The sequence below is a fragment of the Pseudophryne corroboree genome, chromosome 1 (genome assembly GCF_028390025.1).
Source record: "Pseudophryne corroboree isolate aPseCor3 chromosome 1, aPseCor3.hap2, whole genome shotgun sequence".
NCBI classification, from domain to species: Eukaryota; Metazoa; Chordata; class Amphibia; order Anura; family Myobatrachidae; genus Pseudophryne; species Pseudophryne corroboree.
The window spans coordinates 987660281-987686684 of NC_086444.1; the positions used below are offsets into that span (position 1 = coordinate 987660281).

At 43.7% G+C, this 26404-nt stretch overlaps 1 protein-coding gene across 2 annotated transcripts in view; it reads left to right on the top strand.

The window, feature by feature from the left end:
* Nucleotides 1–26404, top strand: part of NR3C2 (nuclear receptor subfamily 3 group C member 2) — a 500550-nt gene that overhangs the window by 256820 nt on the left and 217326 nt on the right. The window contains exon 3 of one of the 2 annotated variants that reach the window (XM_063920576.1): nucleotides 16157–16308. In XM_063920576.1, coding sequence (XP_063776646.1) covers nucleotides 16157–16308 — 152 coding nt within the window. The remainder of the gene's footprint in view (nucleotides 1–16156; nucleotides 16309–26404) is intronic. The other variant, XM_063920577.1, reaches the window with a different exon arrangement.

Below are 26404 nucleotides of genomic sequence, written 5' to 3' on the forward strand. Positions count from 1 at the left end.
CTTTTGTGATCTACCTAGGAGGAATAATAGCGCGCGCCGTAGGCGCGCGTGCAAACAAAGGGGCGTGGTATAACTACAAAAAGGGACGTAGCCTTGCTGCGCAGAGTGTAATGACTGCCTCACACGAAATAACATATTGGCCCCCACAGGTAAAAACCTCAAACACATATGCCCCCACAGTGCCAGATACACATGCCCCCACAGTGCCAGATATGCCCCCACAGTGCCAGATACTGATATGCCCCCACAGTGCCAGATATGCCCCCACAGTGCCAGATACACATGCCCCCACAGTGCCATGTGCCCACAGTGCCAGATATGCCCCCACAGTGCCAGATACAGATATGCCCCCACAGTGCCATGTGCCCACAGTGCCAGATATGCCCCCACCGTGCCAGATTACAGATATGCCCCCACAGTGCCAGATATGCCCCCACAGTGCCAGATATGCCCCCACAGTGCCAGATATGCCCCCACAGTGCCATGTGCCCACAGTGCCAGATATGCCCACACAGTGCCAGATGCAGATATGCCCCCACAGCGCCAGATTACAGATATGCCCCCACAGTGCCAGATTACAGATATGCCCCCACAGTGCCATGTGCCCGCAGTACCACATATGACCCCACAGTGCCAGATATGCCCCCACAGTGCCAGATTACAGATATGCCCCCACAGTGCCATGTGCCCGCAGAGCCAGATATGCCCCCAGTGCCACATATGACCCCACAGTGCCAGATATGCCCCCACTGAGCTATGTGCCCACAATGCCAGATATGCCCCCATAGAAGAGCTCACCGTTGGTGTGTGGAGAGCGCAGCGCGCGCTTCTCCTGTCTGCCGCTTTGCCTCCTCAGTCTGATCTCCGGCGGTGACGGCAGTGTGTATGGCTCAAATCAGGTGCCGGTCCGCGAGCTCTCATTGGCTAACGAACCGGCACCTGATTTGAGCTATACACTCGGCCGTCACTGCCGCAGACCAGACTGAGGAGGCAGAGCGGCAGGCAGGAGAGGCGCGGCTTTGGGTGGCTGGGCGGCGGATCGCGATCGACTGGTCGCATGTCCGCGATCGACCAGTCGATCGCGATCGACTGTTTGGCCACCCCTGCAGTATATCTTTATTTGTCTTTTTTTTTTTTTTTTTTATTGCAAAACTGAATTTTGAGTTTTTGAGTATAAATGTAGGAGTACAATCGACAATCAAAAATACAAGAGTTAGGAGATAAGAACACTTTAAACAGTATATTGTCTCAGGTTGTCGGATCTCACCTATAAGTGGTGATATGTAATTGTAGACACCTGTAAATGTAGTCTAAACAATTTAAGGTAATTAATTAAGAAATAACATCGAAACTTAGAGAGTGAGTTTGGGTAAGGGGTTTAAAAGAGAAGGGAAGAGAAGAGCGAGGTGGGAGGGGGAGGGGGGGGGGAATAGAGAGAGCACTAACAATTGGTTTACATCTATTTGGGTAAGGTGTCTACCAGGTGTGAACCCGGGCTATTGTGTTTGGAGGAATTGTTACAATATTCAACGTAGATGTTCATAGAGTGAAGGCCAAAACATAGAGATAAAGGTATGTATCGAGAGTGAAAATATAAAGAAAAAGAGAATGAAAGTAGAAAAATAAGGGGGTAGGGATGGCATGGGAGATGGAGAGGCATTACACCAGGTTCATAACTAGGAAGGAGGAAGGGGGTAAAGTAGTTATTTAGAAAAAGAGGTATAGTATATTCCCATAGTTACATTATCTAGTCGTTCCTTTAGACATCTTCCACAGGGGATTTTCAAAGGTTGAGGTTATCTGTGCTTGTGTATCTGGGTCAAGTGTGGTCAAATAAGGACTCCATTTTTTGTGGAACCCCGCAAGGCTGGTATATCCCGTGAGAATAGTAGTTTTGCGGTCAAAATAGATATATTTCAGCATAACTTTTAAAACTTCAGATAGGGAGGGGATGGATCGAACAACCCAGCGCTTCAGGATCATTTTTTTTGCGATCGTAAATAGCATGGTAAACATAGGATATAGTGGTTTAACCCCAGGTATAGAGTTCCACGTAGAGAAATTCATGCAGAGGCATGCCCTCGGGTCAGGACGTAAAGAAGTGTGAAATTTTGTATTAATGAATCCTAATACTTTATTCCAAAAGCGCTGAATCCTAGTACAACTCCAGAGACAGTGGTAGAATGTGGCTTTAGCCCCTTTGCATTTAGGGCATTTATTAGAGTTGGAGGGGTTATCAGCATCCTGGATGTAGGGCGGTAAGTATGCCCTATGTATGGTTTTGAGATGTACCTCCTGGAGGTATGCAGAGTTCAGTATGGATAAGGTGCGTTGGTGGTGGCCCAGCAATTGTTCGTAGGAGGTGATGTTCGAGACCTCTGATTGCCATGCAGCAACTAATTTTGGGAGGTAAGGTGTGGAGGGAATGTTCACCAGGTGAGTATATAGCTGTTTAATTTTGTATGCTTTGGATTCCCATTGCTTTATAATTTTTGCTAGTGGGGATGGGTGGGTTGTATGAGAGGGTTTAAGGTTAAGTGATGTAAGGTAGTGTCTCATTTGAAGATACATGAAGAAGTGGGAGGAGGGTAGGGAATATCTGTCTCTCAGCGTTTCAAATTGCGTAATGTGTCCACCTGGGTCGAAAACCTGTGAAGCGGAGCACAGCCCCCTCTCCCGCCACTGGAGGAATAGAGTGTTGTGAAGGGAAGGAGGAAAGGATGGGTTTCCCCAGAGAGGTATATATGTGGAAGCAGTATGGTCTAGTTTTAATTTCTTATGAATTTTCACCCAGCTAAAATAGGTGTCTCTGAATAGTGGGTGTTCCAAAATGGAGGGTGGGATCAGGGCCTTTTTTGTGTGCAGAAGAGCACCCGGAGAGAATGGACTAAAGGCATTAGTGTCTAAGGCAAGGTCTGTATAAGTGCTCTTACCCAGTAGCCAGTCTGTGGCATATTGAAGGAAAATTGTAAGGGAATATGTTAAAAAATCTGGGACTCCAAACCCTCCCTCTGACCTGTCCATCACCAGCTTCGCAAAAGCTATTTTAGGTTTCTTTCCTTGCCAGATAAAGCGGGTCATAGCTCTGCGCAGCCTGATGTTGTCCAGGTCCCTGAGGCCAATTGGAAGAGATTGCATGATATAAAAGATTTTTGGAAAGATTACAGATTTAAGAACTGCGATCCGTCCCAACATAGAAAGGGGAAGAGTAGCCCAGCCCTCTAGTTTGGAGAGGACAGTAGAGATAACCGTAGAAAAATTTAGCTCATAGATACGTGCATTATCTCGCGGGATATTGATTCCCAGATAGTTAAAATGTGATTGAGTGATCGTGAAGGTAGTGGTTTGCGTGAGTGCGGAGAGCATGGAGGGGGAAATATTTAAAGGAAGTAGTTCTGATTTTTCAATATTAATCTTATATCCCGCCGTTGCACCAAAGTCTGAGATCAGGCGTAGAATTTCAGGGATAGACGAAAGTGGGTCAGATACAAATAAAAGCATGTCGTCTGCAAATAAGGCGATCTTAAGTTCAGTTGTACCTACAAATATGCCAGTGTAAGAGGTAGAGAGTCTGAGGGCGATGGCTAAGGGTTCTAAAGCAATGGCGAATAGGAGAGGGGATAGGGGGCAGCCCTGTCTTGTACCTTTTCCAATAGAGAAGGGGTTGGAGAGGAAGCCGTTGCAAGATATTTGGGTGGCTGGAGATGAATAAAGAGTTCTGATAGCTTGGATAAAGGGTTCTGGGTAGCCAAATCGGTGTAGGGTAGTGTAAAGGTGTGGCCATTCGACTAGGTCGAAGGCTTTTTCCGCATCTAGGGATAGGATGGCGGAGCCTATCTGGGATGAATCGGATTTGCAGGAGTGTAACGCTGCTATTACCTTTCTCACATTGACCACTGAATGCCTGCCGACTACGAAGCCAGTCTGGTCCGGGTGGATGGTGTGGGGGAGCGTGAGTTTTAGACGGTCAGCTAAAATTTTTGCAAATAGCTTGTAATCTAGGTTCAGCAAGGATATTGGGCGGTAAAAGCCAGGTAGCGACAGGTCCCTTCCAGGTTTGGGGAGTAGTTTAAGAATGGCTGAATTGAAATGCGGGGGGGGGGGGGGGGGGGGGGTCTTTGCTAGCAACAAGGAATTGAAAACCTCAACTAGGATATAATCAAATTTGTGTTGGAGGAGTTTATAAAATTCCCCAGTATAGCCATCGGGGCCTGGGGCCTTATGAGGTTTCAATTGCCAGGCGGACTTCAGTTAGAGTAATTGGGGATAGGAGTTGAGAAGCCATTTCTTTCGAGAGGGCAGGGTAAGGGAGAGCCTCCCAAAAGGAGGAAGAGGGCTGGTGTGTCCCTGAAGGGGATGGAGGTTGGGTGGGTTTCGGAGGGTGAGAGGGGGTGTTGGACTGGGGTATTGTTTGTGAAGAAGCGTTTGGTCCCTTTGACGTATAAAGTTGTGAGTAGAAGGTGTGCATAACCTGGGCTATCTGTTTATTCGTGGAGGTCAGGGTTCCTTGTGTAGTGCGAAGGGGATGAACGATCGCTGGGGAATAGGTGCCCTTTAGTAAATTGGAAAGTAAACGTCCAGTTTTGTTGCCAAACTTGTGGAATTTGTGATGGACTGAGAAAAGATACCTGTCACCCATTTCCGATAGATATTCATCAAAATGGGTTTTGGATGTCAGGTATGCCTGTTTTGTGGCTGGAGAGGGGGATGATTTATAAATCTGAAATGATTGGGATAAGGCGTCTTGGAGTGTTAAGTATTGAGCCGAATATTTCTTGTTGGAAGCTGCGGTAAAAGATAAAATTGCACCTCTGAGTACGGCTTTTGCCGACATCCAGAACAAGAATGGGTCGGAGTTAATGTGTTCAGAGTTGTTGGTACAATAGTCTTCCCAAGTAGCTTCCAAGAAGGATTTGAAAGTTATAGATTTGCAGAACCTGGAGGGGAATTTCCACAATTTAGTGGTGTCCCTGTCATCAGGGAAATGAGCAGTAAAGGTAACCAGGGCATGATCGGAGAGGGAAATGGGGGCAATGGTGCATTGAGTGACTTGAGGGAAGAGAGTATGGGAGATAAAGAAGTAGTCAATGCGGGAGAGAGAGCCGTGTGCCGCTGAGAGACAGGTGTATTCCCTTTCCGTTGGATTTAGGGCTCGCCAGAGGTCTATAACCTGTAGAGTAGATGAGAAAAAGGGGATGCCTAGTTTGGGGAGTGTGGAGTGAGGGGTCTTACGTGTTGAAGATTTGTCTAGGAGTGTAGAAGAGATCATATTAAAATCCCCTCCAATGATGAGGTTATCTCCCATGTAAGGAGTCAGAAGGGCAATTAGCTGGCGGATGTAGGACTTGGAGTAAGGGGGGGGGGGGGGGGTGTATATGTTAGCCAGAATGAATTTTTTGCCCAACAAGTCTACAGAGACTACTACAAATCTACCTGAGTCGTCTGCAGTGGTATTGTGTAATTCGAATGGTAAAGATCGGCGCACCAGAATCGCTACACCACGGGCTCTGGAGTTGTAGGAGGAGGATGCCATCACAGACCAACCCAGCATTCCCAGTTTTAAGGTTTCAGACGGGGTCAGGTGGGTCTCCTGCAGGAATGCCACATCTACGCCACTTTTTTGTAAGTAAATCAGGAGTTTTCTCCTTTTCACTGGGAAGTTAATACCTCCAACATTCCATGTTGCATAGCGGAGATCAGGCATCCCCCCTGGAAATTGGGAGAAACAGGAAGAGTGGTTCAAAACATAGAGGATCAAGGGTAACAGCCTTCAGCATGGGTATATTAAGTGTTACTGCAACATCCAACCATTTCACAGAGTGGAGAGTAGTGCTTAAGAGAAAAGGAGGGTAAAGAGTGTCAGTAAGAATGAAGGGAAAGATAAAGGGAAAAAGGGGATAAACATATGTGAGAGGAGGCAACCAGATGTTAGTATCTGGTGCCGCACTTCCGTAATAGCTGAGTAATAACAGTGTGATAAACAAGAAACACATCCGGCGGGGAGGGGTAGGTCCGTCCCTGCTCCCCAGTGTGCAACTAAATATAAGGGTGACCACGAGGTTCCCGCAGTGTATCATAAGATATATAGATAAACATATCATAATACTTAATCTGCAAATGCAATAAACAGACTGATATAATATGGGCTAATGTGGATGCTTTTCATTTGAAAGGCCAAAGCGTAATATAACGAGGTTGAGGCTATGAAACGTTATTCTGTGGTATCCGTGATGTCGGCATCCTTCGCCTGGGACAGCTCCTGGAGATATGCCATTGCATCTGGGGGGTTGGAAAAGTCCTTGAATGAGGTCCCATCATAAATGCGGAGTCTAGCAGGGTACAGCAAGCCGAATTTGCGTCCTTCTGCAACCAGTCTAGAGCATACAGGGGAAAAACCTTTTCTGGCGCGCGACAGTTCTGCAGAGTACTCTTGGAATATATGCAATTTGTGTCCTTCCCACGACAGGGTTTTGGCCTTGCGAGAGGCCGACCAGATCTCCATCTTATGTAAATAGTTTAGGCAGCGGAACAGTGTAACGCGGGGTCTCGGTCTGTTAGGGGTCGGTGTCGGACCCACCCTGTGGACCCTCTCTATAACCATGTCCTGGCAAACTGACTCAATGCCTAGGAGCGAGGGGAGGGTGTTGCGGACAAAATGGGCCAATGCAGGACCCTTAATAGATTCGGGCAGACCGACCAGCCTAATGTTATTACGACGCGATCTGTTCTCAATGTCGTCAATCTTGTTCCATAGCTGGTAATTATCATTAGTGAGACGTTTTACTGTATGCTGCAAGCCTTCAACGTCATGGGAGACTACAGTGATTTGCTGCTCTGTTTTAGAGACTGTGTGTGAGGTGTTGAAGTTGGCTGGTGATGTCAGCTACAGCCTTGGAGAGAAGGGGTGTCATGGTGGCTGTTATGGCTGCCACTACATCTGTGTAAGTCACAGGGGATTCATTGCCGGCACTTACTTGACCCCCTGAATCTGGTCCCTCGGCTGCAGTCTTTTTGTGAAGGGGGGGAGCGCTATCGACAGCGGATTCCGCCGTCATCGTCCCTGCAGCACGCCGCTTCTCCTGGCGTGGAGGCTGCGGCTGCTGCTGATGGTCCGGCTGAGGGTGCGCCGTCATCGGGGCCAGGAACTTGTCCATTTGCAGCAGGACAGTTAGCTGAGGCACTGCGGGAGGCTCCGGGGTCAAAACGAGGCTTTAAAAGCCGTGAAAAAGGTGTTTGTAGGGGAGCGGTGGACGGAGCTCAAAACGGAGCTCAGTACTCCATGAGGCCGGAACCGGAAGTCCGGACACGCTTTTTAAATATCTTTAATTCACAATCTTCAATTTTTCCTTATTCACATGTTTGTTAGTCTTTGTGATTTTAACCTCAGTTTCACTGTAGTCTTGGATTAACTTGTAAACCATATTTTAAATTACAGAATATTAAAAGTTATATTTTAATGTTTCAAAATTATCTGCTTTCTCCTTGTGCATCAACAATAGATTCCTTCTTTCTCTAATTTGTCATAAATGTACATACCCAGCCACTGACTGTAACACCTTTTTCAATGTGACTTTATTAAACTGAATTGTCAACTTCATTCCAATTGAGTTAATAAATGGGCAAGTAGTGTATCCCATGTGTTGTGTGCTCCCCGCAGCTACAGTATCTCAGGTTGCTCAAAAGGCTATTTAAACTATTTAATTTCAACTTAAAATAACAATTTTGGTGAGAAATGAAATGATATACTGTTTCAAACCCTAACTTGGTGTATACAGTCAATATTTAAACACTGTTAATAGTATTTGTTAAGAAAATATTGAATAAGTAGTTTGCACCCAGTGTTTATTTATGTTTATTTTTAACTTGGCTTAATATCCGTCATTGGATAATATGGCATATGTTTTATTTGTTGAAGCAGACTATGCAACACATTTAAATACTGTAAACGACTGATGCATACAGTAATGGGTGTCAAGTTTGTTTGGGGTTTTGTTTCACATACTGTAATGTCTGTACTACATAGTTTAAATAGAAACATTTTATTGCTGTGCAAACAGTCTTGACTTAGTTTTTTTCCTTCTTTAATTGTGTTGCCTAGGAACTACACAGTGTGTTTGTCTATTTATTATCTCATGTGTAGCTAATTGTCTGCATAACAAAGTATTGCTATTGTTGTGGTAAGAAAAAAAACACAACAAAAAAATTGACTAACATAATAGAACCATTATTTATTAAAGTTCTTCAAATGGTAGGGGCAAATAAAATGTTGCCTTTGAATCCCAGCCAGTAAAGACCAGGTGTTATTGTTCCTTCCAAATAAGGGACTGGATGTCGCCTCTAGCGCTTATTTTTACTTAGCGTTGATGGCCAGAGGGGCTTGGCAAAGATGATAAAAGTGACATTCATTGGCTCGGCTACATATAAACATCACAGAGTGGGTTATTCATAATGCAGTGTTCTAAAATGGTAGGAGCTGGTTTTGAATTACAGGGAGAAGTATTTTACTATCTTATGTAATAAGTAATTGTAGTTGTAAATCACAGGTATTTCATTATAATGAATCTAATTTAATGAGTGAATGTCCAAAATAAGAATTAGTGCTGGCAAGTAGAAACTGCTGTTAGTACAGTAGAAATCAGGCAGTTATATAAGTTTTGTACATGTTTAACCCTTTATGACCCATTGCATGTTTCTGGTTGCACGTACTGTAGTAGCTCCATTTACTATTCGCATAACAATTTTGCAGAAATTTGATTAATAAAGTAGTATGTTGTTTTGGGATACTCACCTTGTGGCAATCTTTTTGAACAAAGCCATCTTTCAGACTCGCAGCCGATGTTGACATCCGCCGGAATATTAAATGGACATTGGGATTTGAATGGCAACCGTCATCACAATACAGTCTATGCAATACATTTTTTAATAATGTCCATTTAAATGGACATGGGGTCATAAAGGGTTAAGGACATGGCAAATGTTATTGTAAATAAAAGTACAGTAACATCACTTTTTTTTATCTTCTGTTTAGAACGGTTATGAGCAAACTGATATACTTCCCGATCTTCACATTACCATGACTTAAAAATCTAATTAAACAAATAAGTGACATTTGAACCCCCACAGGCCCCTCAGACCTCCAATATGGCACTTGGGCTAGCTTCATGCTCCAAAATTCCCTCAGATGTCCACCTGTCTCTAAATGCCCTTACATGCCACTCATTTCCACACTTACCTTGACACTCAGATCAGATCCCGCTTAGGTAGAGAGAGGTCATGTGATGCAGATAGTGCTGACCTGTTGCCTAGTTTTACTTTCAGATGTTCTGCCACATGATGTGCAGGTCAGAATTTCCCCTCATTTTCAGTCTGATTGTAGAATTTCAGTATTATGAGCACCGAACTAGGGGCTGCATGTAAACATTTGTTGTGCCACTGGCGACTCAGGGCCGCCTCTCTGCCTATTGTTGGTTTCTTTAGAATTTCAAGATGTAAATTGTATGCTAGTAGCAATAAAATGTGTTTACAAGTTTATTTTTCTAAAATGGGCTATAAATTCCACTAAAATGAAGAATGAAAGTAAAAAATAATTTCTCTAAATGGAAATGTAGTAAACAGACATTAGTACTATTTTTTAATATAAATTGCTTTGTATTTAAAAATATTGACTTAAAACTGCATGCATTTCACTAATTAAACCGTTAATTACACAACACCATTTATTTTAATAACATTATTTCATGTTCATATTTGGCCATAATGTATAATCTCCCCCTTTTGACCTTTGGCAAATTGCCCATGATTATTGCACACAGCAACAGTAGTGTCTGGCAATGCTGTATGTAGATAGCTTCATAAAATGAATTCTAGTATGATGAAATAAGGATTGCAAAGCATTTTGTAAATGGATGACATAATGACGATTGTATTCCAACCAGCACTGTTGTGTTTACCATAACAGCACTCAAAAGTACACAAAATAATTATCAAAAAACTCCTATCCTGTAATTGCTATTATGGTACAAAATATTTAAGCCCTTTTCCTCCTGTAAATACACGTTACAGTGGTGGTTTTAATATTGGACTTGAATTTTCTACCTATACCGGAGGCACACATTTTGTGGCAGAACCATTTGGGTAATATAAGCATTTTTGTGCACACCATGGGGGGAGCATCTACAGGCCACCACCCAGACACCTCCCAGAAACTCCTGGCACTTTGCCTCTTCATGTCTAATACCATCTCTCCTGTATACAGAATCACCGTTGTGCATACACTCAGGGTAAGGCAGGTGCCTTAGTGGTGAGAGATTGATGTATCAAGCAGTGAAAATAGGGGTGAATTTGTCCATAATAACCAATCCGCTTTGAGGTAGCATTTATCAAGGTAATTCTATAAAATAAGAGGTAGAAGCTGATTGGCTGCCATGGACAACATCTCTTCTTGTCCACTGTTTTTACTGGGTCAGCCTGCTTGGAGTGGGTCAGGGCCTCAAGTCTCCTTGGAGTGGGTCAGGGCCTCAAGTCTCCTTGGAGTGGGTCAGGGCCTACAAATCTCCTTGGAGTGGATCATGGCCTGCAAGTCAGGGCCTACAAGCCGCATTACAGTGGGTACAGCTCATTTACCATTAATTTTTTTTTACCCAGATTTTAACAAACTTAAACTGTGAATTATATTTTTTATTATGTAGTTGACACAAATGCCAATAATATAAAGTAAACAAAGCTGATAATTTTTTTTATTTTATAAATAGGAAATTATGTAATACAATAACAAAAGACGCAAAGAGGTTATGCAGTATTATGCAATGATTGAAGGTGACCTAGAAGCATTGTGTAAGAAAATAAAATGAATAGACAGAATTATTCAGTTATGGAGTACAATGAAAGTTACTTTGAAGTAGTAAATCTTGAAATACAATTTCAGAATTTTTTTCTCTCTCAAAATAATTTTATTGCAGTTCAAGGCAGGAATACAAGAGTAAAACCAATTTGAAACCAAATTATTACACAGTAGTATCCACAATTCCGGACAATTTTTTTTTTACTGTTCTAGAGTAACATTAATACAAACACAAAAAACAAAGGAATGAATGTGTAGAGATGGGAAATGGGCTTGTTAACAAGTACAATGTACTTTTTTAAAATAAAAGAATGGTTTATATTTATTATCTGCTGAAGTTCCCGGCATTGCCCGGGTTTACATTTTCCAGTTATTAAGTTATCAATGAGTTGGATGTAACTTTGAAGATTTCTTCCAAATCTATCCAGTGGAAGGCACAGAACAAGCTCCCTGGGTCAAAGTTGTGCCCGGCGCATTCCGCTATGAGGTCTAACAAAGACACTAACCCCTCTTAAACCTGGTAAGATTTCAGTTGGACCATCTCGCATTGGTTTCATCCCAATCGGTGCAGGGGTGTTCGAATGCATAGCCGGACAGACTAACGGACCAATTAATTTTATATATAACATTACAAGTTAGAGGTATAAAGCTGACAGCCCGGGATGAGAACCAGATTGTTCTGTAAAACCAAAACCCCACGTCTGAACAGATGTTTGACTACAGGTTATTAGATCATACAAATTCCTTTGTTGATATTCTGTCTCTGATTTCTATACTGTCTTTATTAACACTAGAACCACTAACAGGACATTTTTGCAAATTATCCTAGCAATAAAATATTCTGTCCACCACCACCAAGGGGATTCCAGGAAGGAACTCCTCCTACAGTGATCCTTTGGCTTTGCTTACAGTATATACGCTTTAAAAATCAGTAGTTTAATATTTCTTGGGATAGTCCATTTTGAGAAAAAAATTATTTCCACCCTCGAATGCATAGTTTGTGGAATAAAACCTAATACCTACTGTAAAACCGCCGACAGGGAATTTTTGTCCAGTATAGGAAATTGGCGCTGTTGGTTGTTATACACATGCAAGAATATGATTGGTGAGCCATATGTCAACTTCTTACCCACGTTTGCCCATTTTTTTTTCTGATTTTACAGATTTTTCTACATGTTAGGTGCCTACATTGTCCAAATAGAGCAATATCTAACACTATTTAGCCGTGGAACTTTCTAAGATGACTGACCATAACGTTTAAAATAAAATAAAAATCATTTGATCATCAGAGGGTCTCTTCCATGCAAAGACACCCATCTCTTACTTTAAAAAAAAGACTAGTAGCCGGCCCAACACACGTCTGATTACCGACAGGACATTTTTGTCCCGGCGGCTGTATTAGGGGTTTGTAAAGTCTGGTGTCTCAAGTTAAATGAGATGTGATATCTCATGCTTTGTCTTAGGTTAAAGAGAAGAGTTTATGGAGTTAATATATACACAATTTATTCCAATTTAATCTTACCAAGAATTTTTTTTGGTAAATATCACAAATAATGCATCCTTAAGGCCATTTTGATAGCTTGAGATACTGTGCTACTAGAACAGTGTCCATGTCTAGAAGCCTTGTTCTTTTTGGTATTCTATCCCAGAGGAAAATAATATATGTATATTCATAGGAAAAGACAGTCTATGGAAAAAAATAGGATTTAAAGGAGTTGTCTACTATCAGGTAACTTTAGTTTATCTGAGACATGACCACATGCTTCTTTTACTAAACTTACTCTTCATTCCGAACGGTGTGTTTTCATAGCATATTCCTATATTATTATTTGTTTTTACTTTTTATCTTGATTATTTATTAATATTATCATTGTTATTATTATTATTATTATTATTATTATTATTATTATGAAGTGATCAGGAACAGTCAGAAATAATCTAGAAAGATAAAGCAATGTGCTTGGTACAAGTTGCAAGAGGAAATGCACAAGCTATTTTATTTAACTCTTATGAAGGTAGTAACCTCCTTTTTAATGCTAATCTCTTCTCGGTAATTGTTAATAAAATAAAAATTAAAAAAAGCATTTCATCGCCCACTTAAGCGTATGGAGCATACACAGTTGCTTACTCTCTTGGAATGTCTGGGAGTCTCTCCCAGGCTCCAAGAGAGTAGACCATTTGGGGTTGATTATGCACTAATCTGTGAATCGCATCATCTTGGCCCGGCTTCCTGCTCTGCAATGCTACTAATAGTGTTGGGGTTGCAATGATGTGATTCACATGTCAGGTAATAGTAGGTAAGTATACTTGGAGGGATGGCTTAACCATTTTATGCAACTAGTCACTCGTGTGCCCTGTAGATCTGTTTTTTCCATGACCAGTTATCAGATGGCAAGTAATGTACATGTCATTAAACATCACCCTATTGCCTCCTACCAATTGCTGAGCCAACAGACTCCTCTCTTACTTTACTATTTAAGTTCCATGTATAGAATTAATGAATTTGTAAAAAACAAAATCCTTCAGGTTGACTATTTCATTGGAACCTGCAGCAGTACATTAAGTACACACATTTGTACTGCTGTGTTTCATAATAATTCCTGATTGATTTCCTAGTTTCTGCTTACTATATTGTTTCTGTTATGTAACAATAGCGAGAGGCTGCTAGCAAAGCAATCATATGGCGATCCTCCCTATGGAAGTGTGCTTGCCCTAGACTTGCTCAGTAGCAATTAAATGTCCTTTTTAATGAGACACATGTGTCGTAAGCTAGACTCTCTTAATATTTACATCTACAACCAACACAAAAAGATCTATGTTTTGTAATATGCTGTAACCTGCTATACAGGTTTTCCAGTCCTCTTGGAAGGTCGTCAGTGACTGTGGTAATCAGTGAAAGTGTGCATTTCTTCAGTCATTCAGGCAATTAAAAAGTCCAAGGAGACTTATAGCAATCAACACACTGAAGATGTGCCTGTTTATTCATCCAACGCTTGGATACTGCTTTCACCTACTTACTTTGTTTTAGTTAATGTTCATAGTGCAATTAAAGTTTTACTCAAATTGCACAATGCATGTAATTTCAAGTGCCTAACGGAGTTGTGTACAACACGTGTGTCTGCTCATCTGTCCATCCCTATGTGTATTAGGGAAACATTTCTGTATGATTATTTCATTTACATTTTACCATTGTACTTCCAGGGGGGTGGGGGGGGGGGCATTTGATATGCCGGCTAACGGGATCCCGGCGCTCAGTAAACCAGTGGCGGTATCCCAACAGCCAGCATACCGACAACTATTCTCCCTCTTGGGGTTTCCACGACACCCCTGGAGGGAGAATAAATAGTGTGGCGCGCCACCGTGCCCGCAAGGGGCTCTTTTGCGCTCACCCCGCTGCATGCATGCCGGCGGTCGGAATCACGGCGCTGGGATCCCAAGCGCCGGCATAACGTAGTACACCCCTTTCAGGGTATTGCTCTCATTAGTAGTTCTTGATAATAGTATTTATTATAACGTCTAATATGCTGTACTTGTTGTTTAAAAAACACATCAGAAACACATACAGTATATTATATATACACTCACACACTTTGATATGACTGGTTTATTCTCAAATCACTTTTCAGAGTATTGTAGTTGTTTTGACTATTTTAGGCTCATGTTGTCCTTTCACAGGTGAACCCATAGATTCCTTTACTGTGTGAATGTTGTTGCATTGCACAGCCCATACCTCTATAGTTTGAATTCTGTTCATCTTATTATGTCGACAGTTATGGTCAAGTGAAGTGATTGGGAATTTATCTGACAGCATGTTGCAGACGTGGTGCAAGAGAATTTCATTTCAAGCCATCTGTGTATCCATGTTGTACAAGGAACAGCTTTCTTGAACAGACTGACTGAATTTAAAGTTAAAGTGCACAGTTTTAATATTGTTTCAAAATAATAATTGCATTTTCTATTAACACATAAAGGGCAACATGAGAATCGTCTTGTTTGTAGTAAGCATTCATCTGCAAATATATGTTATGTATGCTTGAGAGCCTGAATTAGGGGCCTATTTATCATTATTGCACCTATAAGTCTGATTTTTTTTTTTTTTTGAGGCAATATGATATTTATTGCTGCAATTTAGCAATATTTAGCTGTCCCTGCAATACTGTCCCGATTTGATAAGGGGTAACACTTTGCTTGACTGAACCATTCTTTGATAATGTAAACATGTCGGGGCTGGGCTTTAGTTCCATGTAAAAATGTATAAATGTGTGAAATAGATAAAACCTATTTCATGATTGTACAAAATATTTTTGAACCTTTTATATATTAGAGAAATGTGTTTTTTAGCGAGTTACCCATTTTTATGTTTTGTTACCTGTTGTCATACTTGTAAAAAAGCTTTCCCATTCTGCAAAATCACAGGGTTGTTGCCAGTGAAGCAACCCTGTTAGAAAACTCCACTTTTAGCTAGGGCTTTAGACCCTTTGATAAGACTGCCTCTTGGTTCTGTTAATCCCTCTTCTTACTTAACTGTTAATATACATATTTGTGTATTCTTCAGTAAAGTGGATCTTTCACTGCAATTTTTAAACAAAAAAACAAATCCATTTAATGAAAGTTCAAAACATTGTCATAAAAACGGCAAGTGATATGTATACATTAGGTGTAGATTCTCAGTTTGTACATGCTGCTGTTAGCCAGTAGTGCCCATAGTGAAGTGTGTTCCTTTACAGGTCCTCTAACCCACTCTCCCAGGAGATGTGCGATATGAAATCCAGATGGCCGGGATGCCGGAGTTCACATGACCAGTCGCGACATCCCCGACTTTTAGAATGCCGACAGCGGACGGGATAATTAATTTACCCCTCCCCTGTCCCCTACCCTAAACCTAATCTGCCTGGGGTGTGGCAGCTGGAGCGAAGATAGTTGGGGGGGGGGGGGGGGGGAGGGAGGATGCTTGCTACGGCTAATCGCAGGGGGTAGCGGCTAGGGCTAAACCACGGTGGGGGCACGGGTGTGCTGTGGCTAACCCCCCGTAGTGCCTAACCACCACCACCACCCCCAGGGTCGGTGACCTAACAGCAAGAATCCAGTGCGCCTTGAGATGCTGGCCACATCCCCTCCCGGGAAAGACAATGTACCTCCCTCCTCATTCCCAGCTTGGCATTGATGGAACTTGAAGATCTGTTGTAGAAAGGGTATTCCCTGGCTAATAAAAATACCATTTTAACTAACCATCATTGATACAAATCTATGCTCTGTCATAGTTTAAAATAATATATATATATTGATTATTTAACAGATTTATTTTCTTTCTTTCAGCTCCGCACTACGGACCATGTCAACTGGGTCCTCAAGACCTTCCAAAGTTTGTCTGGTTTGTGGAGACGAGGCATCTGGGTGCCATTATGGAGTTGTCACCTGTGGAAGTTGCAAAGTCTTCTTCAAAAGAGCAGTGGAAGGTAAATGTTCAAGTGGGTGATAACTTTTTACTATCTTTTCAATGTTTTTGTTGTTTTGGTGTGTTCTGCGCATGTGCCAACCCATCTCTGTGTCTTCCACGTGACATCTAAATTGGTTACATTGTCCATGTGTGTCCGGATGCTTTAATCAGTATAGTAAAAATGTAGCATTTATTTTTCCTAGCACTGTTTTTTTTTTTTTTTAAATTAAGTCATTTATTACAATGTTTGAAATAATGTGTAGTGCTAATTTAGCAATGTTTACATAAATAGTACAATTTTCTAGCAATCATAACACTTTATTGTTTTTCTTCCATCGAATTTAAATTGCTTTAATTGTTGATGACAATGTTTTCTCTGAACAGTGCATATCCAATTCCTGTTTTGTTTTTATTTTCCTATTCTATCCTATTTTTATTTTCCTATTCCCCCAATTATTCAACCAGTTTGGCATAATACTTAGTTCATTGGATCAGACTCTTTTTCGTCAGTGAGGTATCTAAAGGGGGGTACTGACGGGAGAGATGTGTGCTGAGCGATCTTAACACAGACCGCTCAGCACACATCTCTCCCCCCGCTCAGCACAGCATGATGTGCTGAGCGAGGGGAAGGGGGAACGGGGGCCGCTCAATTCACACAGCGGTGAAGTGAGCGTCCCGCGGGGCCGTGCATCGCTATTGCTGGGGGGCATACACACGGCAGATCCGTGCTTAAAATCTAAGCAATCTAGTCAGATTGCTTAGATTTTAAACACGGAGCTCTCCGTGTGTACCGCCCTTAAGATTTGTCGATAGGAGGATGTTAAATTAACAGGAAGGATGCAGTCCATTGGGGCAATTCAATTACATGCAAGAGCTGCGATGTGCCATTCTGGGACAGCATATTTCACCATGCAACGTTGCAAGTTTTTGCTTACAGTAAGAACTTTTGGTGTTGAGCTATTGCAATGGTAGGTGTGCAGTAAAAATGTGCCATGTTAACCTATTGTAATGGTAGGTCGGTAGTGAAAACGTGAATTGGTACAACCACTTGGTGTCGCTTGTACATGAGTTTGAAATCATGCAGTCAGCTCATGTTTTTAAAGTCTGCTAAGCAACATTTAACATGATTATCCCCCCCAAAAAAAGTGTGCACACATTTAGTGTTAATTTCCTTTTTGGAATTAAAATCCAAACCATATGTAACTCTCTTGATATGGGTAGCAGTTTGGGTGGACTATCCTTACTCCAGTTTGTTGTTGAGAGGTGATGGGGGCATGCTGTTTGGGAAACAATGCATTCACACAGGAGTGATGAGAGTTTACTGAGATTGCAGTAAGTGTTGGAGGACTCCCAGCTACTATGCTGTTTTCTCAAACACAGTCTGGCATCCACACAGCTAATTTCCGCGCCGGTCCAATTTAATTAGCGGAGATTCACCAGCATGTGAATCCCAGACGGCATAAGAAAAGTCAGAGACAGAAAGGTGCAATCATGGGTTCATACGTGGGGAAACTCCAATGATTCTTCAGTTTATGCTGAGTCAGTGAGTTTCCACGCAGTTATACCCCAATTTAGGTGCCTGTAAAAGGCAATTTAATTGAATAGCCTTGCCCTGTGACGCATGGTAATTAACGGGAATTTAGTTAATCAAATATGCTCCATTGTGGTGTTCTTCTACAACATGGTGCCAGCAGGACCATGGCAGCCTACCCTGACCAAAGATTTTGGGAGGCTTGCCTAATGGGGCCAATCAGAATGCAGATAAGCAATTTTTACATTATTTTTTTTTTTTGCGGGGGGGAAGGGTACTTTTATTGAGGCAGTGTGTGTATAGTTTTTTCTGAGAGTCTTTCATTACCAAATATTTTCTTATAATAATGTGGCTGCAATGAACTTCTGGTCAAAGTTTTAAAGCCAAAATTTCTCGAAGAATTGTTTTATTTTCGCTATTTCTAACACACAATTGCCTTATTGAGCTACATCTTGCTGACAAAAGCTAAGAACCAAGTCAGCCAAGCCAATTAGCCGAGCACTTAATCGTTACAGACCCCTCAAGCAATTATAGGCTTGAAAAGGCAGAACAAATGGGCGTACAAATAAATAAAACAAAACACTACAATCCAAGACTTCTCAAAATGATGCCTGCAGTCCGTTATGGATTGGGAAGATAAATGAGCAGATAAGCCTGTCTGTGATGACAACCCATCTGCAGGACAGTATATTCATGTAAACCCTAATTGCAGGTAGGGTTTTGAAGTGATGTTGTGGGGCTCTTTAGGTTTGGGACCATTTTTAAACATGCTTAATCCATACAAAACAACAATGGGCCTAGTAGTTACTCATTAATTTAGTATTACATTTTTATCTACATTTCATGATCTGCATGCATGGCCGCAACTAGGGGGGTGGCTAAGGGGGCACGCGACCCGGGCGCAGCAGTTGAGGGGGCGCTGAGATGGTAACGGCATTACGTCCCCAGTTGCAATGTGGATTGTTCTGTGCCCAAGGCCAGTCTGCTCCGCCACCTCCCTCGCTTCTTTATTGCTGTACTGGAAGAAGGAGACAGGGAAACGACTTATCTGCGTACCAGTGTGTGCCTATGCCTGTGCTGCACTGCTTGCTGTGTTTGCCTCAGTGGTGCTGTGTGTCCTTTGGGGAGGCGTGTGGTGCGGTGATGGAGCTCCGGCTGCCAGCGTGGATCCCTGAGATCTGCTAGTGAGGTGAGCGGGGCTACCTCTTATGCGGGGGATACTTGCTGTGTCAGTTACTGCTGACCATGTCCTGCACCTCCAGTCTGTCCTGAACATACAGGGGTGTGCACTTTCTCCTTGCACAGCAAGGGTTCTTCCCCTCTACTGCCAGGGTAGCTATCTTGCTGCATCCTATTGGTAGGTACTCACCTTACCGGACAATGACTAACCCCCAAAAGTGTGGCATAGTTTGTAAGGGTACTACTAATGTGTGGCATAATGTGGGACATTACTGTGTTACATTGTGTATATGGGTTGGGGCTGAAATATTGGCTGATACGTGTATAAGGTGCATTACTACTGTGTGATGTAACATGTATATGGGGTATTGTATAGCATAAAGGACATTACGCGTGGCACAATTTGAATTAAAGGGGGGGGGGATTACTGCCTTGCCCCGGGTGACATAGATCCTAGTTTCGGCCTGGTTATTATTTTTTTATTTATTAACAGTTTCTTATACAGTGCAGCAAATTCCATTGCGCTTTACAATTGTAGCAGATTACATCTATCTATCTAAAGAACAACGGAACCATAGAATTACATTTTCCAGACAAGAACCATGAAAGTAAATTCAACGTTAAGCTGATATTCCACGGTAGCTCTTTTAGAAACAGGGCCGGTTGGAGATCTTGTGGGCTCCCCCCCCCCTTCCCCCCCCTTCTCCCCCCCCCCCACACACAAAACAGGGTTAAAAAATAGGGACGTGGCTTCGTAGGGAAGGGGCGTGGCCACAGTTTGGCCCCCTGTAGAGTTTTGCCCGCAGTAGAATTGTGCCCCCTATAGCTGTGCCTCTGTAGTTATACCCCCTAGTAGCACCGCTTTCCGACCACTGCTGCTATTTCTGCCGCCGCTCCTCGGATCTATGGGAGAGACGTCATGTTGTCTCTCCCATAGCGCCGCACAGACACTAAAAGTCAATTAGGACCTGTAGCATCTGTGGCCGCTCCCACAATGCTGTGCGGTGGGTTATGACGTCAGGTGCACCGCATGGCAGCATGTGGGAGCTGGGAGGGTCAAGCGGCACAGCGAGGGCTGCGGTGGCAGCGCCCTCCAGGATACGGCGCCCCAGGCAAAAATCCTGCTTGCCCATGACAATAACCGCTCCTGTTTATAAAATAAACACTTATCTCTTGTAGACAGCTAAAGCACCTCCCACACCTCTAGGACAATGTACAGTACTGATGGGATACAGGTCAACCAGCTGTAATTGCAGTCCTTTTGAGGAGCAGAGATGTCACGTAATCTGCCCAATATTTGAATCCACAAATCCACATTATAGTTTTTCCACAAAGCAGTCACTCTGATTCAGCTGCATTAAGTAACATTTCATACCTAATATGGAATACCTGCTACAAGCGTAAAACAGCATGGTCAAGTATAAATACACCAGTTATTTTATATATAATATTAAACTCTGTAACACAATACCTCTAATATAAATGCATGTTATAAGGAGACATATGGATAATATTAGTGTCATGCCCCTGAAACCATTGGGAACTGCTGTATATGTTCTCTGTAGATCGGGCAATGTCACCCTGGACCCTGCTTCCGTTCACAATCAAGGCTATTTTTAAAATTCAAAGAGTGGCCAATGAGCAGGGGACCACCATGTGCTAACTAGCTGAATAACGAAGTGTTCTTGTTTGGGAACTGTTAAATCTTAGATGCTGGTTTCTACGTTTTATAGGGTTACTTGTATCAAGCACATGCATATAGTGCCAATATAAATGCTGTTCCACTTGACTGATGATGACTAATTTAATTCCACAAACACAATGGAATCCGCACAGAAGTAATACTTAGGGGCCTAGGTTTATCTTTGGTAGCAATAAGCTTATTTTTACCAATACAATTATTTTATTGCCACGTCACAAATCTCCTCAACTTAGCAATTGTGATCACCTGGTAAGTCAGCGAACCAATAAACTCCGCCAAACGGATATCTCAAAAACACTTGTTCTGCCACCACAAAGATTAGGTGCTCTTTTGGTCATCTTCAATTACCCCCTGACATATATAACAATACAACCCAAATAAATCATAAATACTATAAACCAAACAAATACCTGTATTTATCAACATAGCATATTTTTTTTAAAGCCAAGCTTTTTCAGAATGTGAATAATTTAAGAACACAAAAACAGAATATGTTTTTTTTAAAGGAATGAAATATGACACTTTCTCTGACGTCCTAGTGGATGCTGGGTACTCCGTAAGGACCATGGGGTATATACGGGCTCCGCAGGAGACTGGGCACTCTTAAAAGAAAGATTAGGTACTATATCTGGTGTGCACTGGCTCCTCCCTCTATGCCCCTCCTCCAGACCTCAGTTAGTATCTGTGCCCGGCCAGAGCTGGATGCACCCTAGGGGCTCTCCTGAGCTTCCTAGAAAAGAAAGTATTTGTTAGGTTTTTTATTTTCAGTGAGATCTGCTGGCAACAGACTCACTGCTACGTGGGACTGAGGGGAGAGAAGCGAACCTACCTGCTTCCAGCTAGCTTGGGCTTCTTAGGCTACTGGACACCATTAGCTCCAGAGGGATCGAACACAGGCCCAGTCCTCGGTCGTCCGGTCCCGGAGCCGCGCCGCCGTCCCCCTTGCAGAGCCAGAAGAACGAAGAGAAGTTGAAAATCGGCGGCTGAAGACTCCGGTCTTCATTAAGGTAGCGCACAGCACTGCAGCTGTGCGCCATTGCTCCCTTAGCACACCACACACTCCGGTCACTGATGGGTGCAGGGCGCTGGGGGGGGGCGCCCTGGGCAGCAATTAGATTACCTTACTTGGCGAAAAGCACATAATACAGCCTGATAAACTGTATATGTGCATTAACCCCCGCCATTAAAGTACATAAAAGGACAGAAGCCCGCCGCTGAGGGGGCCGGGCCTTCTTTCTCAGCACACCGGCGCCATTTTCTCTTCACAGCTCAGCTGGAAGGAAGCTCCCCAGGCTCTCCCCTGCAGTATCCTGGTACACAAAGGGTAAAAAAGAGAGGGGGGGCACATAAATTTAGGCGCAAAACTGTGTATATAAGCTGCTATAGGAAAAAAATCACTCAGTATAGTGTACATCCCTGTATTATATAGCGCTGTGGTGTGTGCTGGCATACTCTCTCTCTGTCTCTCCAAAGTGCCTGGTGGGGGAACTGTCTTCAAATAGAGCATCCCCTGTGTGTGTGGTGTGTCGGTACGCGTGTGTCGACATGTCTGAGGTAAAAGGCTCCTCTAAGGAGGTGATAGAGCGGATAAGTGTGTGGGAGGGTGTCTCCGTCAACAACGCCGACACCTGTTTGGATATGTGTAAGTGCTGAGGTAAAATTATTGCACAAAAGGTTAGGGAACAGAAAGGAAATCTACCCTGGTCTGTCCCTATGTCACAGAGTTCTTCAGAGTCTCTCTATGCTCACTATCCAAAATAACAAAGTATCGACACGGAGTTTAACTCCACTGTCGACTACGATAATGCAAAGTTACAGCCAAGAGGGCTAAAAGATATTCAATATATGATTATTGGAATAAAAGATGATTTGCATATCACTGATGACTCATCTGTCCCTGACACGAGAGTACACATGTTAAGGGGAAGAATGCTGAGGTAAATTTCCCTCCTCTCATGAGGAAAAAGAGCGGGAATCTCCAGACAAGAGACGGCAGCTTCCCACAAGAGATTTCTCAGGCTGTATCCTTTCCCCACTAGGGCCAGGATGTGTTGAGAATCTTCCCCTTGGGTGTCCTGTTTGCACTAGCTATTCTCAGGGATCCTGCAGATAGTGTGCACATTCTAGTATACTACCCAGACCGGCGATTGTGTCGGCATGGGTTTATAGCGCTGTGGCAGCGTGGACAGGAACCTTATCAGCAGAGTTGAGACCCTAGTATGCATATAAATATTTTAAGATGCTGTCTTAAGTGATAGATATATAATTATTAAGCATGCCCAAAGGGACATGATTATACTGGGTCCTAGAGACAAAAGCTATGTCGATTTCTGCTTGACGTGTCCTGTAGAATATACATTGGACAGATGATGCCGACTTAAGAGGCATATGGAAGGCTGAGGATTGTGTGGAGAAAGGTTCTCGGGCCTGGTCTCCACAGCTATAGCTGGTAATTCTGATATTTTGCCTTATATTCCTGCACAGCCTAGGAAAGCATGACATTATTAAATGCAGCTTTTCGAATAAAGAAACAAGAAAGTCTGAGGTGCTTCCTTTCTTGTCAGAGCCGGGGGCAGAGGAAAGAAGCTGTACAACACAGCTAGTCCCCAGGAACAGAAGTGTCGCTGGGACTCCACAGACGGAGCTAGGCCCGGTGGGGACACGCCTTCGTAAGTTCAGCCACAAGTGGGTTCACTCCCTGTTAGATCCGTGGGCAATAGAAATTGGATTGCAGGGATACAGGCTGGACTGTGAGAAGATGCCCCCTCACCGAGGACCCGGCGGGCTTCCCCCCAAGAGGGAGCCAGTGTTAACTGCAATTCGTAAATTGTATCTTCAACAGGTGGTGGTCAAGGGTCCCCTCCTTCAACAAGAGGGTGTTATTATTCGACCATGTTATAATCCCGAAACCAGACGGTTCGGTTAGACCCATATTGAATTAAAATCCCTGAACATATACCTGAAAAGGTTCAGGTTCAAGATGGAATCGCTAAGAGCGGTCATTGCAAGCCTGAAATGAATCGGGACATAAGGGATGCATACCTTCGTGTCCCCATTTATCCACCTCATCAGGCGTACCTCAGAATTGCGGTACGGGATTGTCATTACCAATTTCACCAAGGTAATGGCGGATATGATGGTGCTCCTGAGGAAGCAAGGTGTCACTATTATCACATATTTGGATGATCTCCTCATAAAAGCGAGATCAAGAGAGCAGTTGCTGGACAGCGTATCACCTTCTCTGGAAGTGAAACGGCAACACGACTGGATTCTATATATTCCGAAGTCACAGTTGGTTCCTACAGCTCATCTGCCTCGCCTAGGCATGATTCTAGACACAGACCAGAAGAGGGTTTATCTCCCGATAGAGAGAGCTCAGGAGCTCATGACACTGGTCAGGAATCTATTGAAAACCAAAACAGGTGTCAGTGCATCACTGCACTCGAGTCCTGGGAAGGATGATGGCATCATACGAGGCCATCCCCTTCGGCCGGTTCCATGCAAGGACAATGGAACTTACTGGACAAGTGGTCCGGATCACATCTTCAGATGCATCGGTTAATCACCCTATCCCCCAGGGCCAGGGTGTCTCTCCTGTGGTGGCTACGGAGTGCTCACCTTCTCGAGGGCCGCAGATTCGGCATTCAGGACTGGGTCCTGGTGACCACGGATGCAAGGGTGGGGGGCAGTTACACAAGGAAGAAAATTCCAAGGTTTGTGGTCAAGCCAACAGACTTGCCTTCACATCAATATCCTGGAACTAAGGGCCATATACAACGCTCTAAGTCAAGCGGAGTTCCTGCTTCGCGACCAACCGGTTCTGATCCAGTCAGACCGCAGGGGCTCATGTAAACCGCCAGGGCGGCACAAGGAGCAGGGTGGCGAGGGTAGAAGCCACCAGAATTCTTCGCTGGGCGGAGAATCAAGTAAGCGCACTGTCAGCAGTGTTCATTCCGGGAGTGGACACGACCTCCACCCGGGAAAGTGGTGACTTCATCAGGAAGTCTTCACGCAGTTTTGCAAATTGATGGAAACTGCCTCAGGTGGACTACATGGCGTCCCACCTCAATAAAAAGATAAAAAAGGTTTTACACTGGGTCAAGGGACTCTCAGGCGATAGCTGTGGTCGCACTAGTAACACCGTGGGTGTTCCAGTCGGTCTATGTATTCCCTCCTCTTCCTCTCAGACCCAAGGGCTGAGAATTGTAATAAACTGAGGAGTGTGAACAATATTTTTTGCTCCGGATTGGCCAAGAAGGACTCGGTACCCGGAACTGCAAGAAATGCTCTCAGAGGACCCATGGCCTCTGCCTCTCAGTCAGGACATGTTGCAACAGGGACCCTGTCTGATCCAAGACTTACCGCGGCTGCGTTGGACGGCATGGCGGTTGAATGCCGGATCCTAGCGGAAAAGGGCATTCCGGATGCAGTTATTCCTACGCTGATAAAGGCTAGGAAAGACGTGACAGCAAGACTTTTTCACTGTATATGGCGAAAATAGGTTGCTTGGTGTGTGGCCGGGAAGGCCCTACAGAGGAATTCCAGGGGGGTCGATTCCTGCACTTCCTACAGTCAGGAGTGACTATGGGCCTAAAATTAGGATCCATAAAGGCCAAGATTTCGGCCCTATCCCTTTTTCTCTCAAAAAGAACTGGCTTCACTGCCTGAAGTTCGGACGTTGTTACAGGGGTGCTGCATATTCAGCCCCTTTTGTGCCACCAGTGGCACCTTGGGATCTTAACGTGTGTTGGATTCCTAAAATCCCACTGGTTGGAGCCACTTAAGACCGTGGAGATAAAATATCTCACGTGGAAAGTGGTCATGCTTTTGGCCTTAGCTTGGACTAGGCGTGTGTCTGAATTGGCGGCTTTGTCATGTAAAAGCCCATATCTGATCTTCCATATGGAAAGGGCAGAATGGAGGACTCGTCCCCAATTTCTCCCTGAGGTGGTATCATCGTTTCATTTGAACCAACCTATTGTGGTGCCTGCGGCTACTAGGGACTTGGAGGATTCCAAGTTGCTGGACGTAGTCCGCAGTGGCGTGCGGTGAGGTCAGTGGCTGGTGAGGCACTACAGCCATAATGTCATCCGAATCCTGCCGATGACCCCTACCGCCGCCGAGCCAATGCCCACTACTGCCCCTGCGCCGATGCCTGCTGCCACCGCAAATGACTTACAAACTCGCCCACCATCAACTGACCCAGCCCTCCGTCACTAATTTGCATCTCAGTCCGATGCCACCAATGCCCGCTGCCTGCCTGCTCATCATACTTGTGATATATTGTACATTTTTATAGAAAATAATAATAATAATTAGTGTTTGGAACTGGGAAGGGTGTGGGAGGAGGACATGAATGCAATTTTGTTGTCCAGGGCTTCCATTAGTCAAATTACGCCGCATAGTAGCGCCACTTACACAAATTACGCCAGGCAGAGCTCCCTTTTACACATTACGGCAGGTAGAGTTCCCTTTTACACATTACGGCAGGTATAGCCTCCTATTACACATTACGGCAGGTAGAGTTCCCTTTTACACATTACGGCAGGTATAGCCTCCTATTACACATTACGGCAGGTAGAGATCCCTTTTTTCAAATTATGCCAGGTACAGCCCCCTATTACACATTACAGCAGGTAGAGCCAGTGGCGGAACTAGCGAGCGGTGGGCCCAGGTGCGACAAAATGCTTTGGACCCCCTTCCCCATCCCATCCA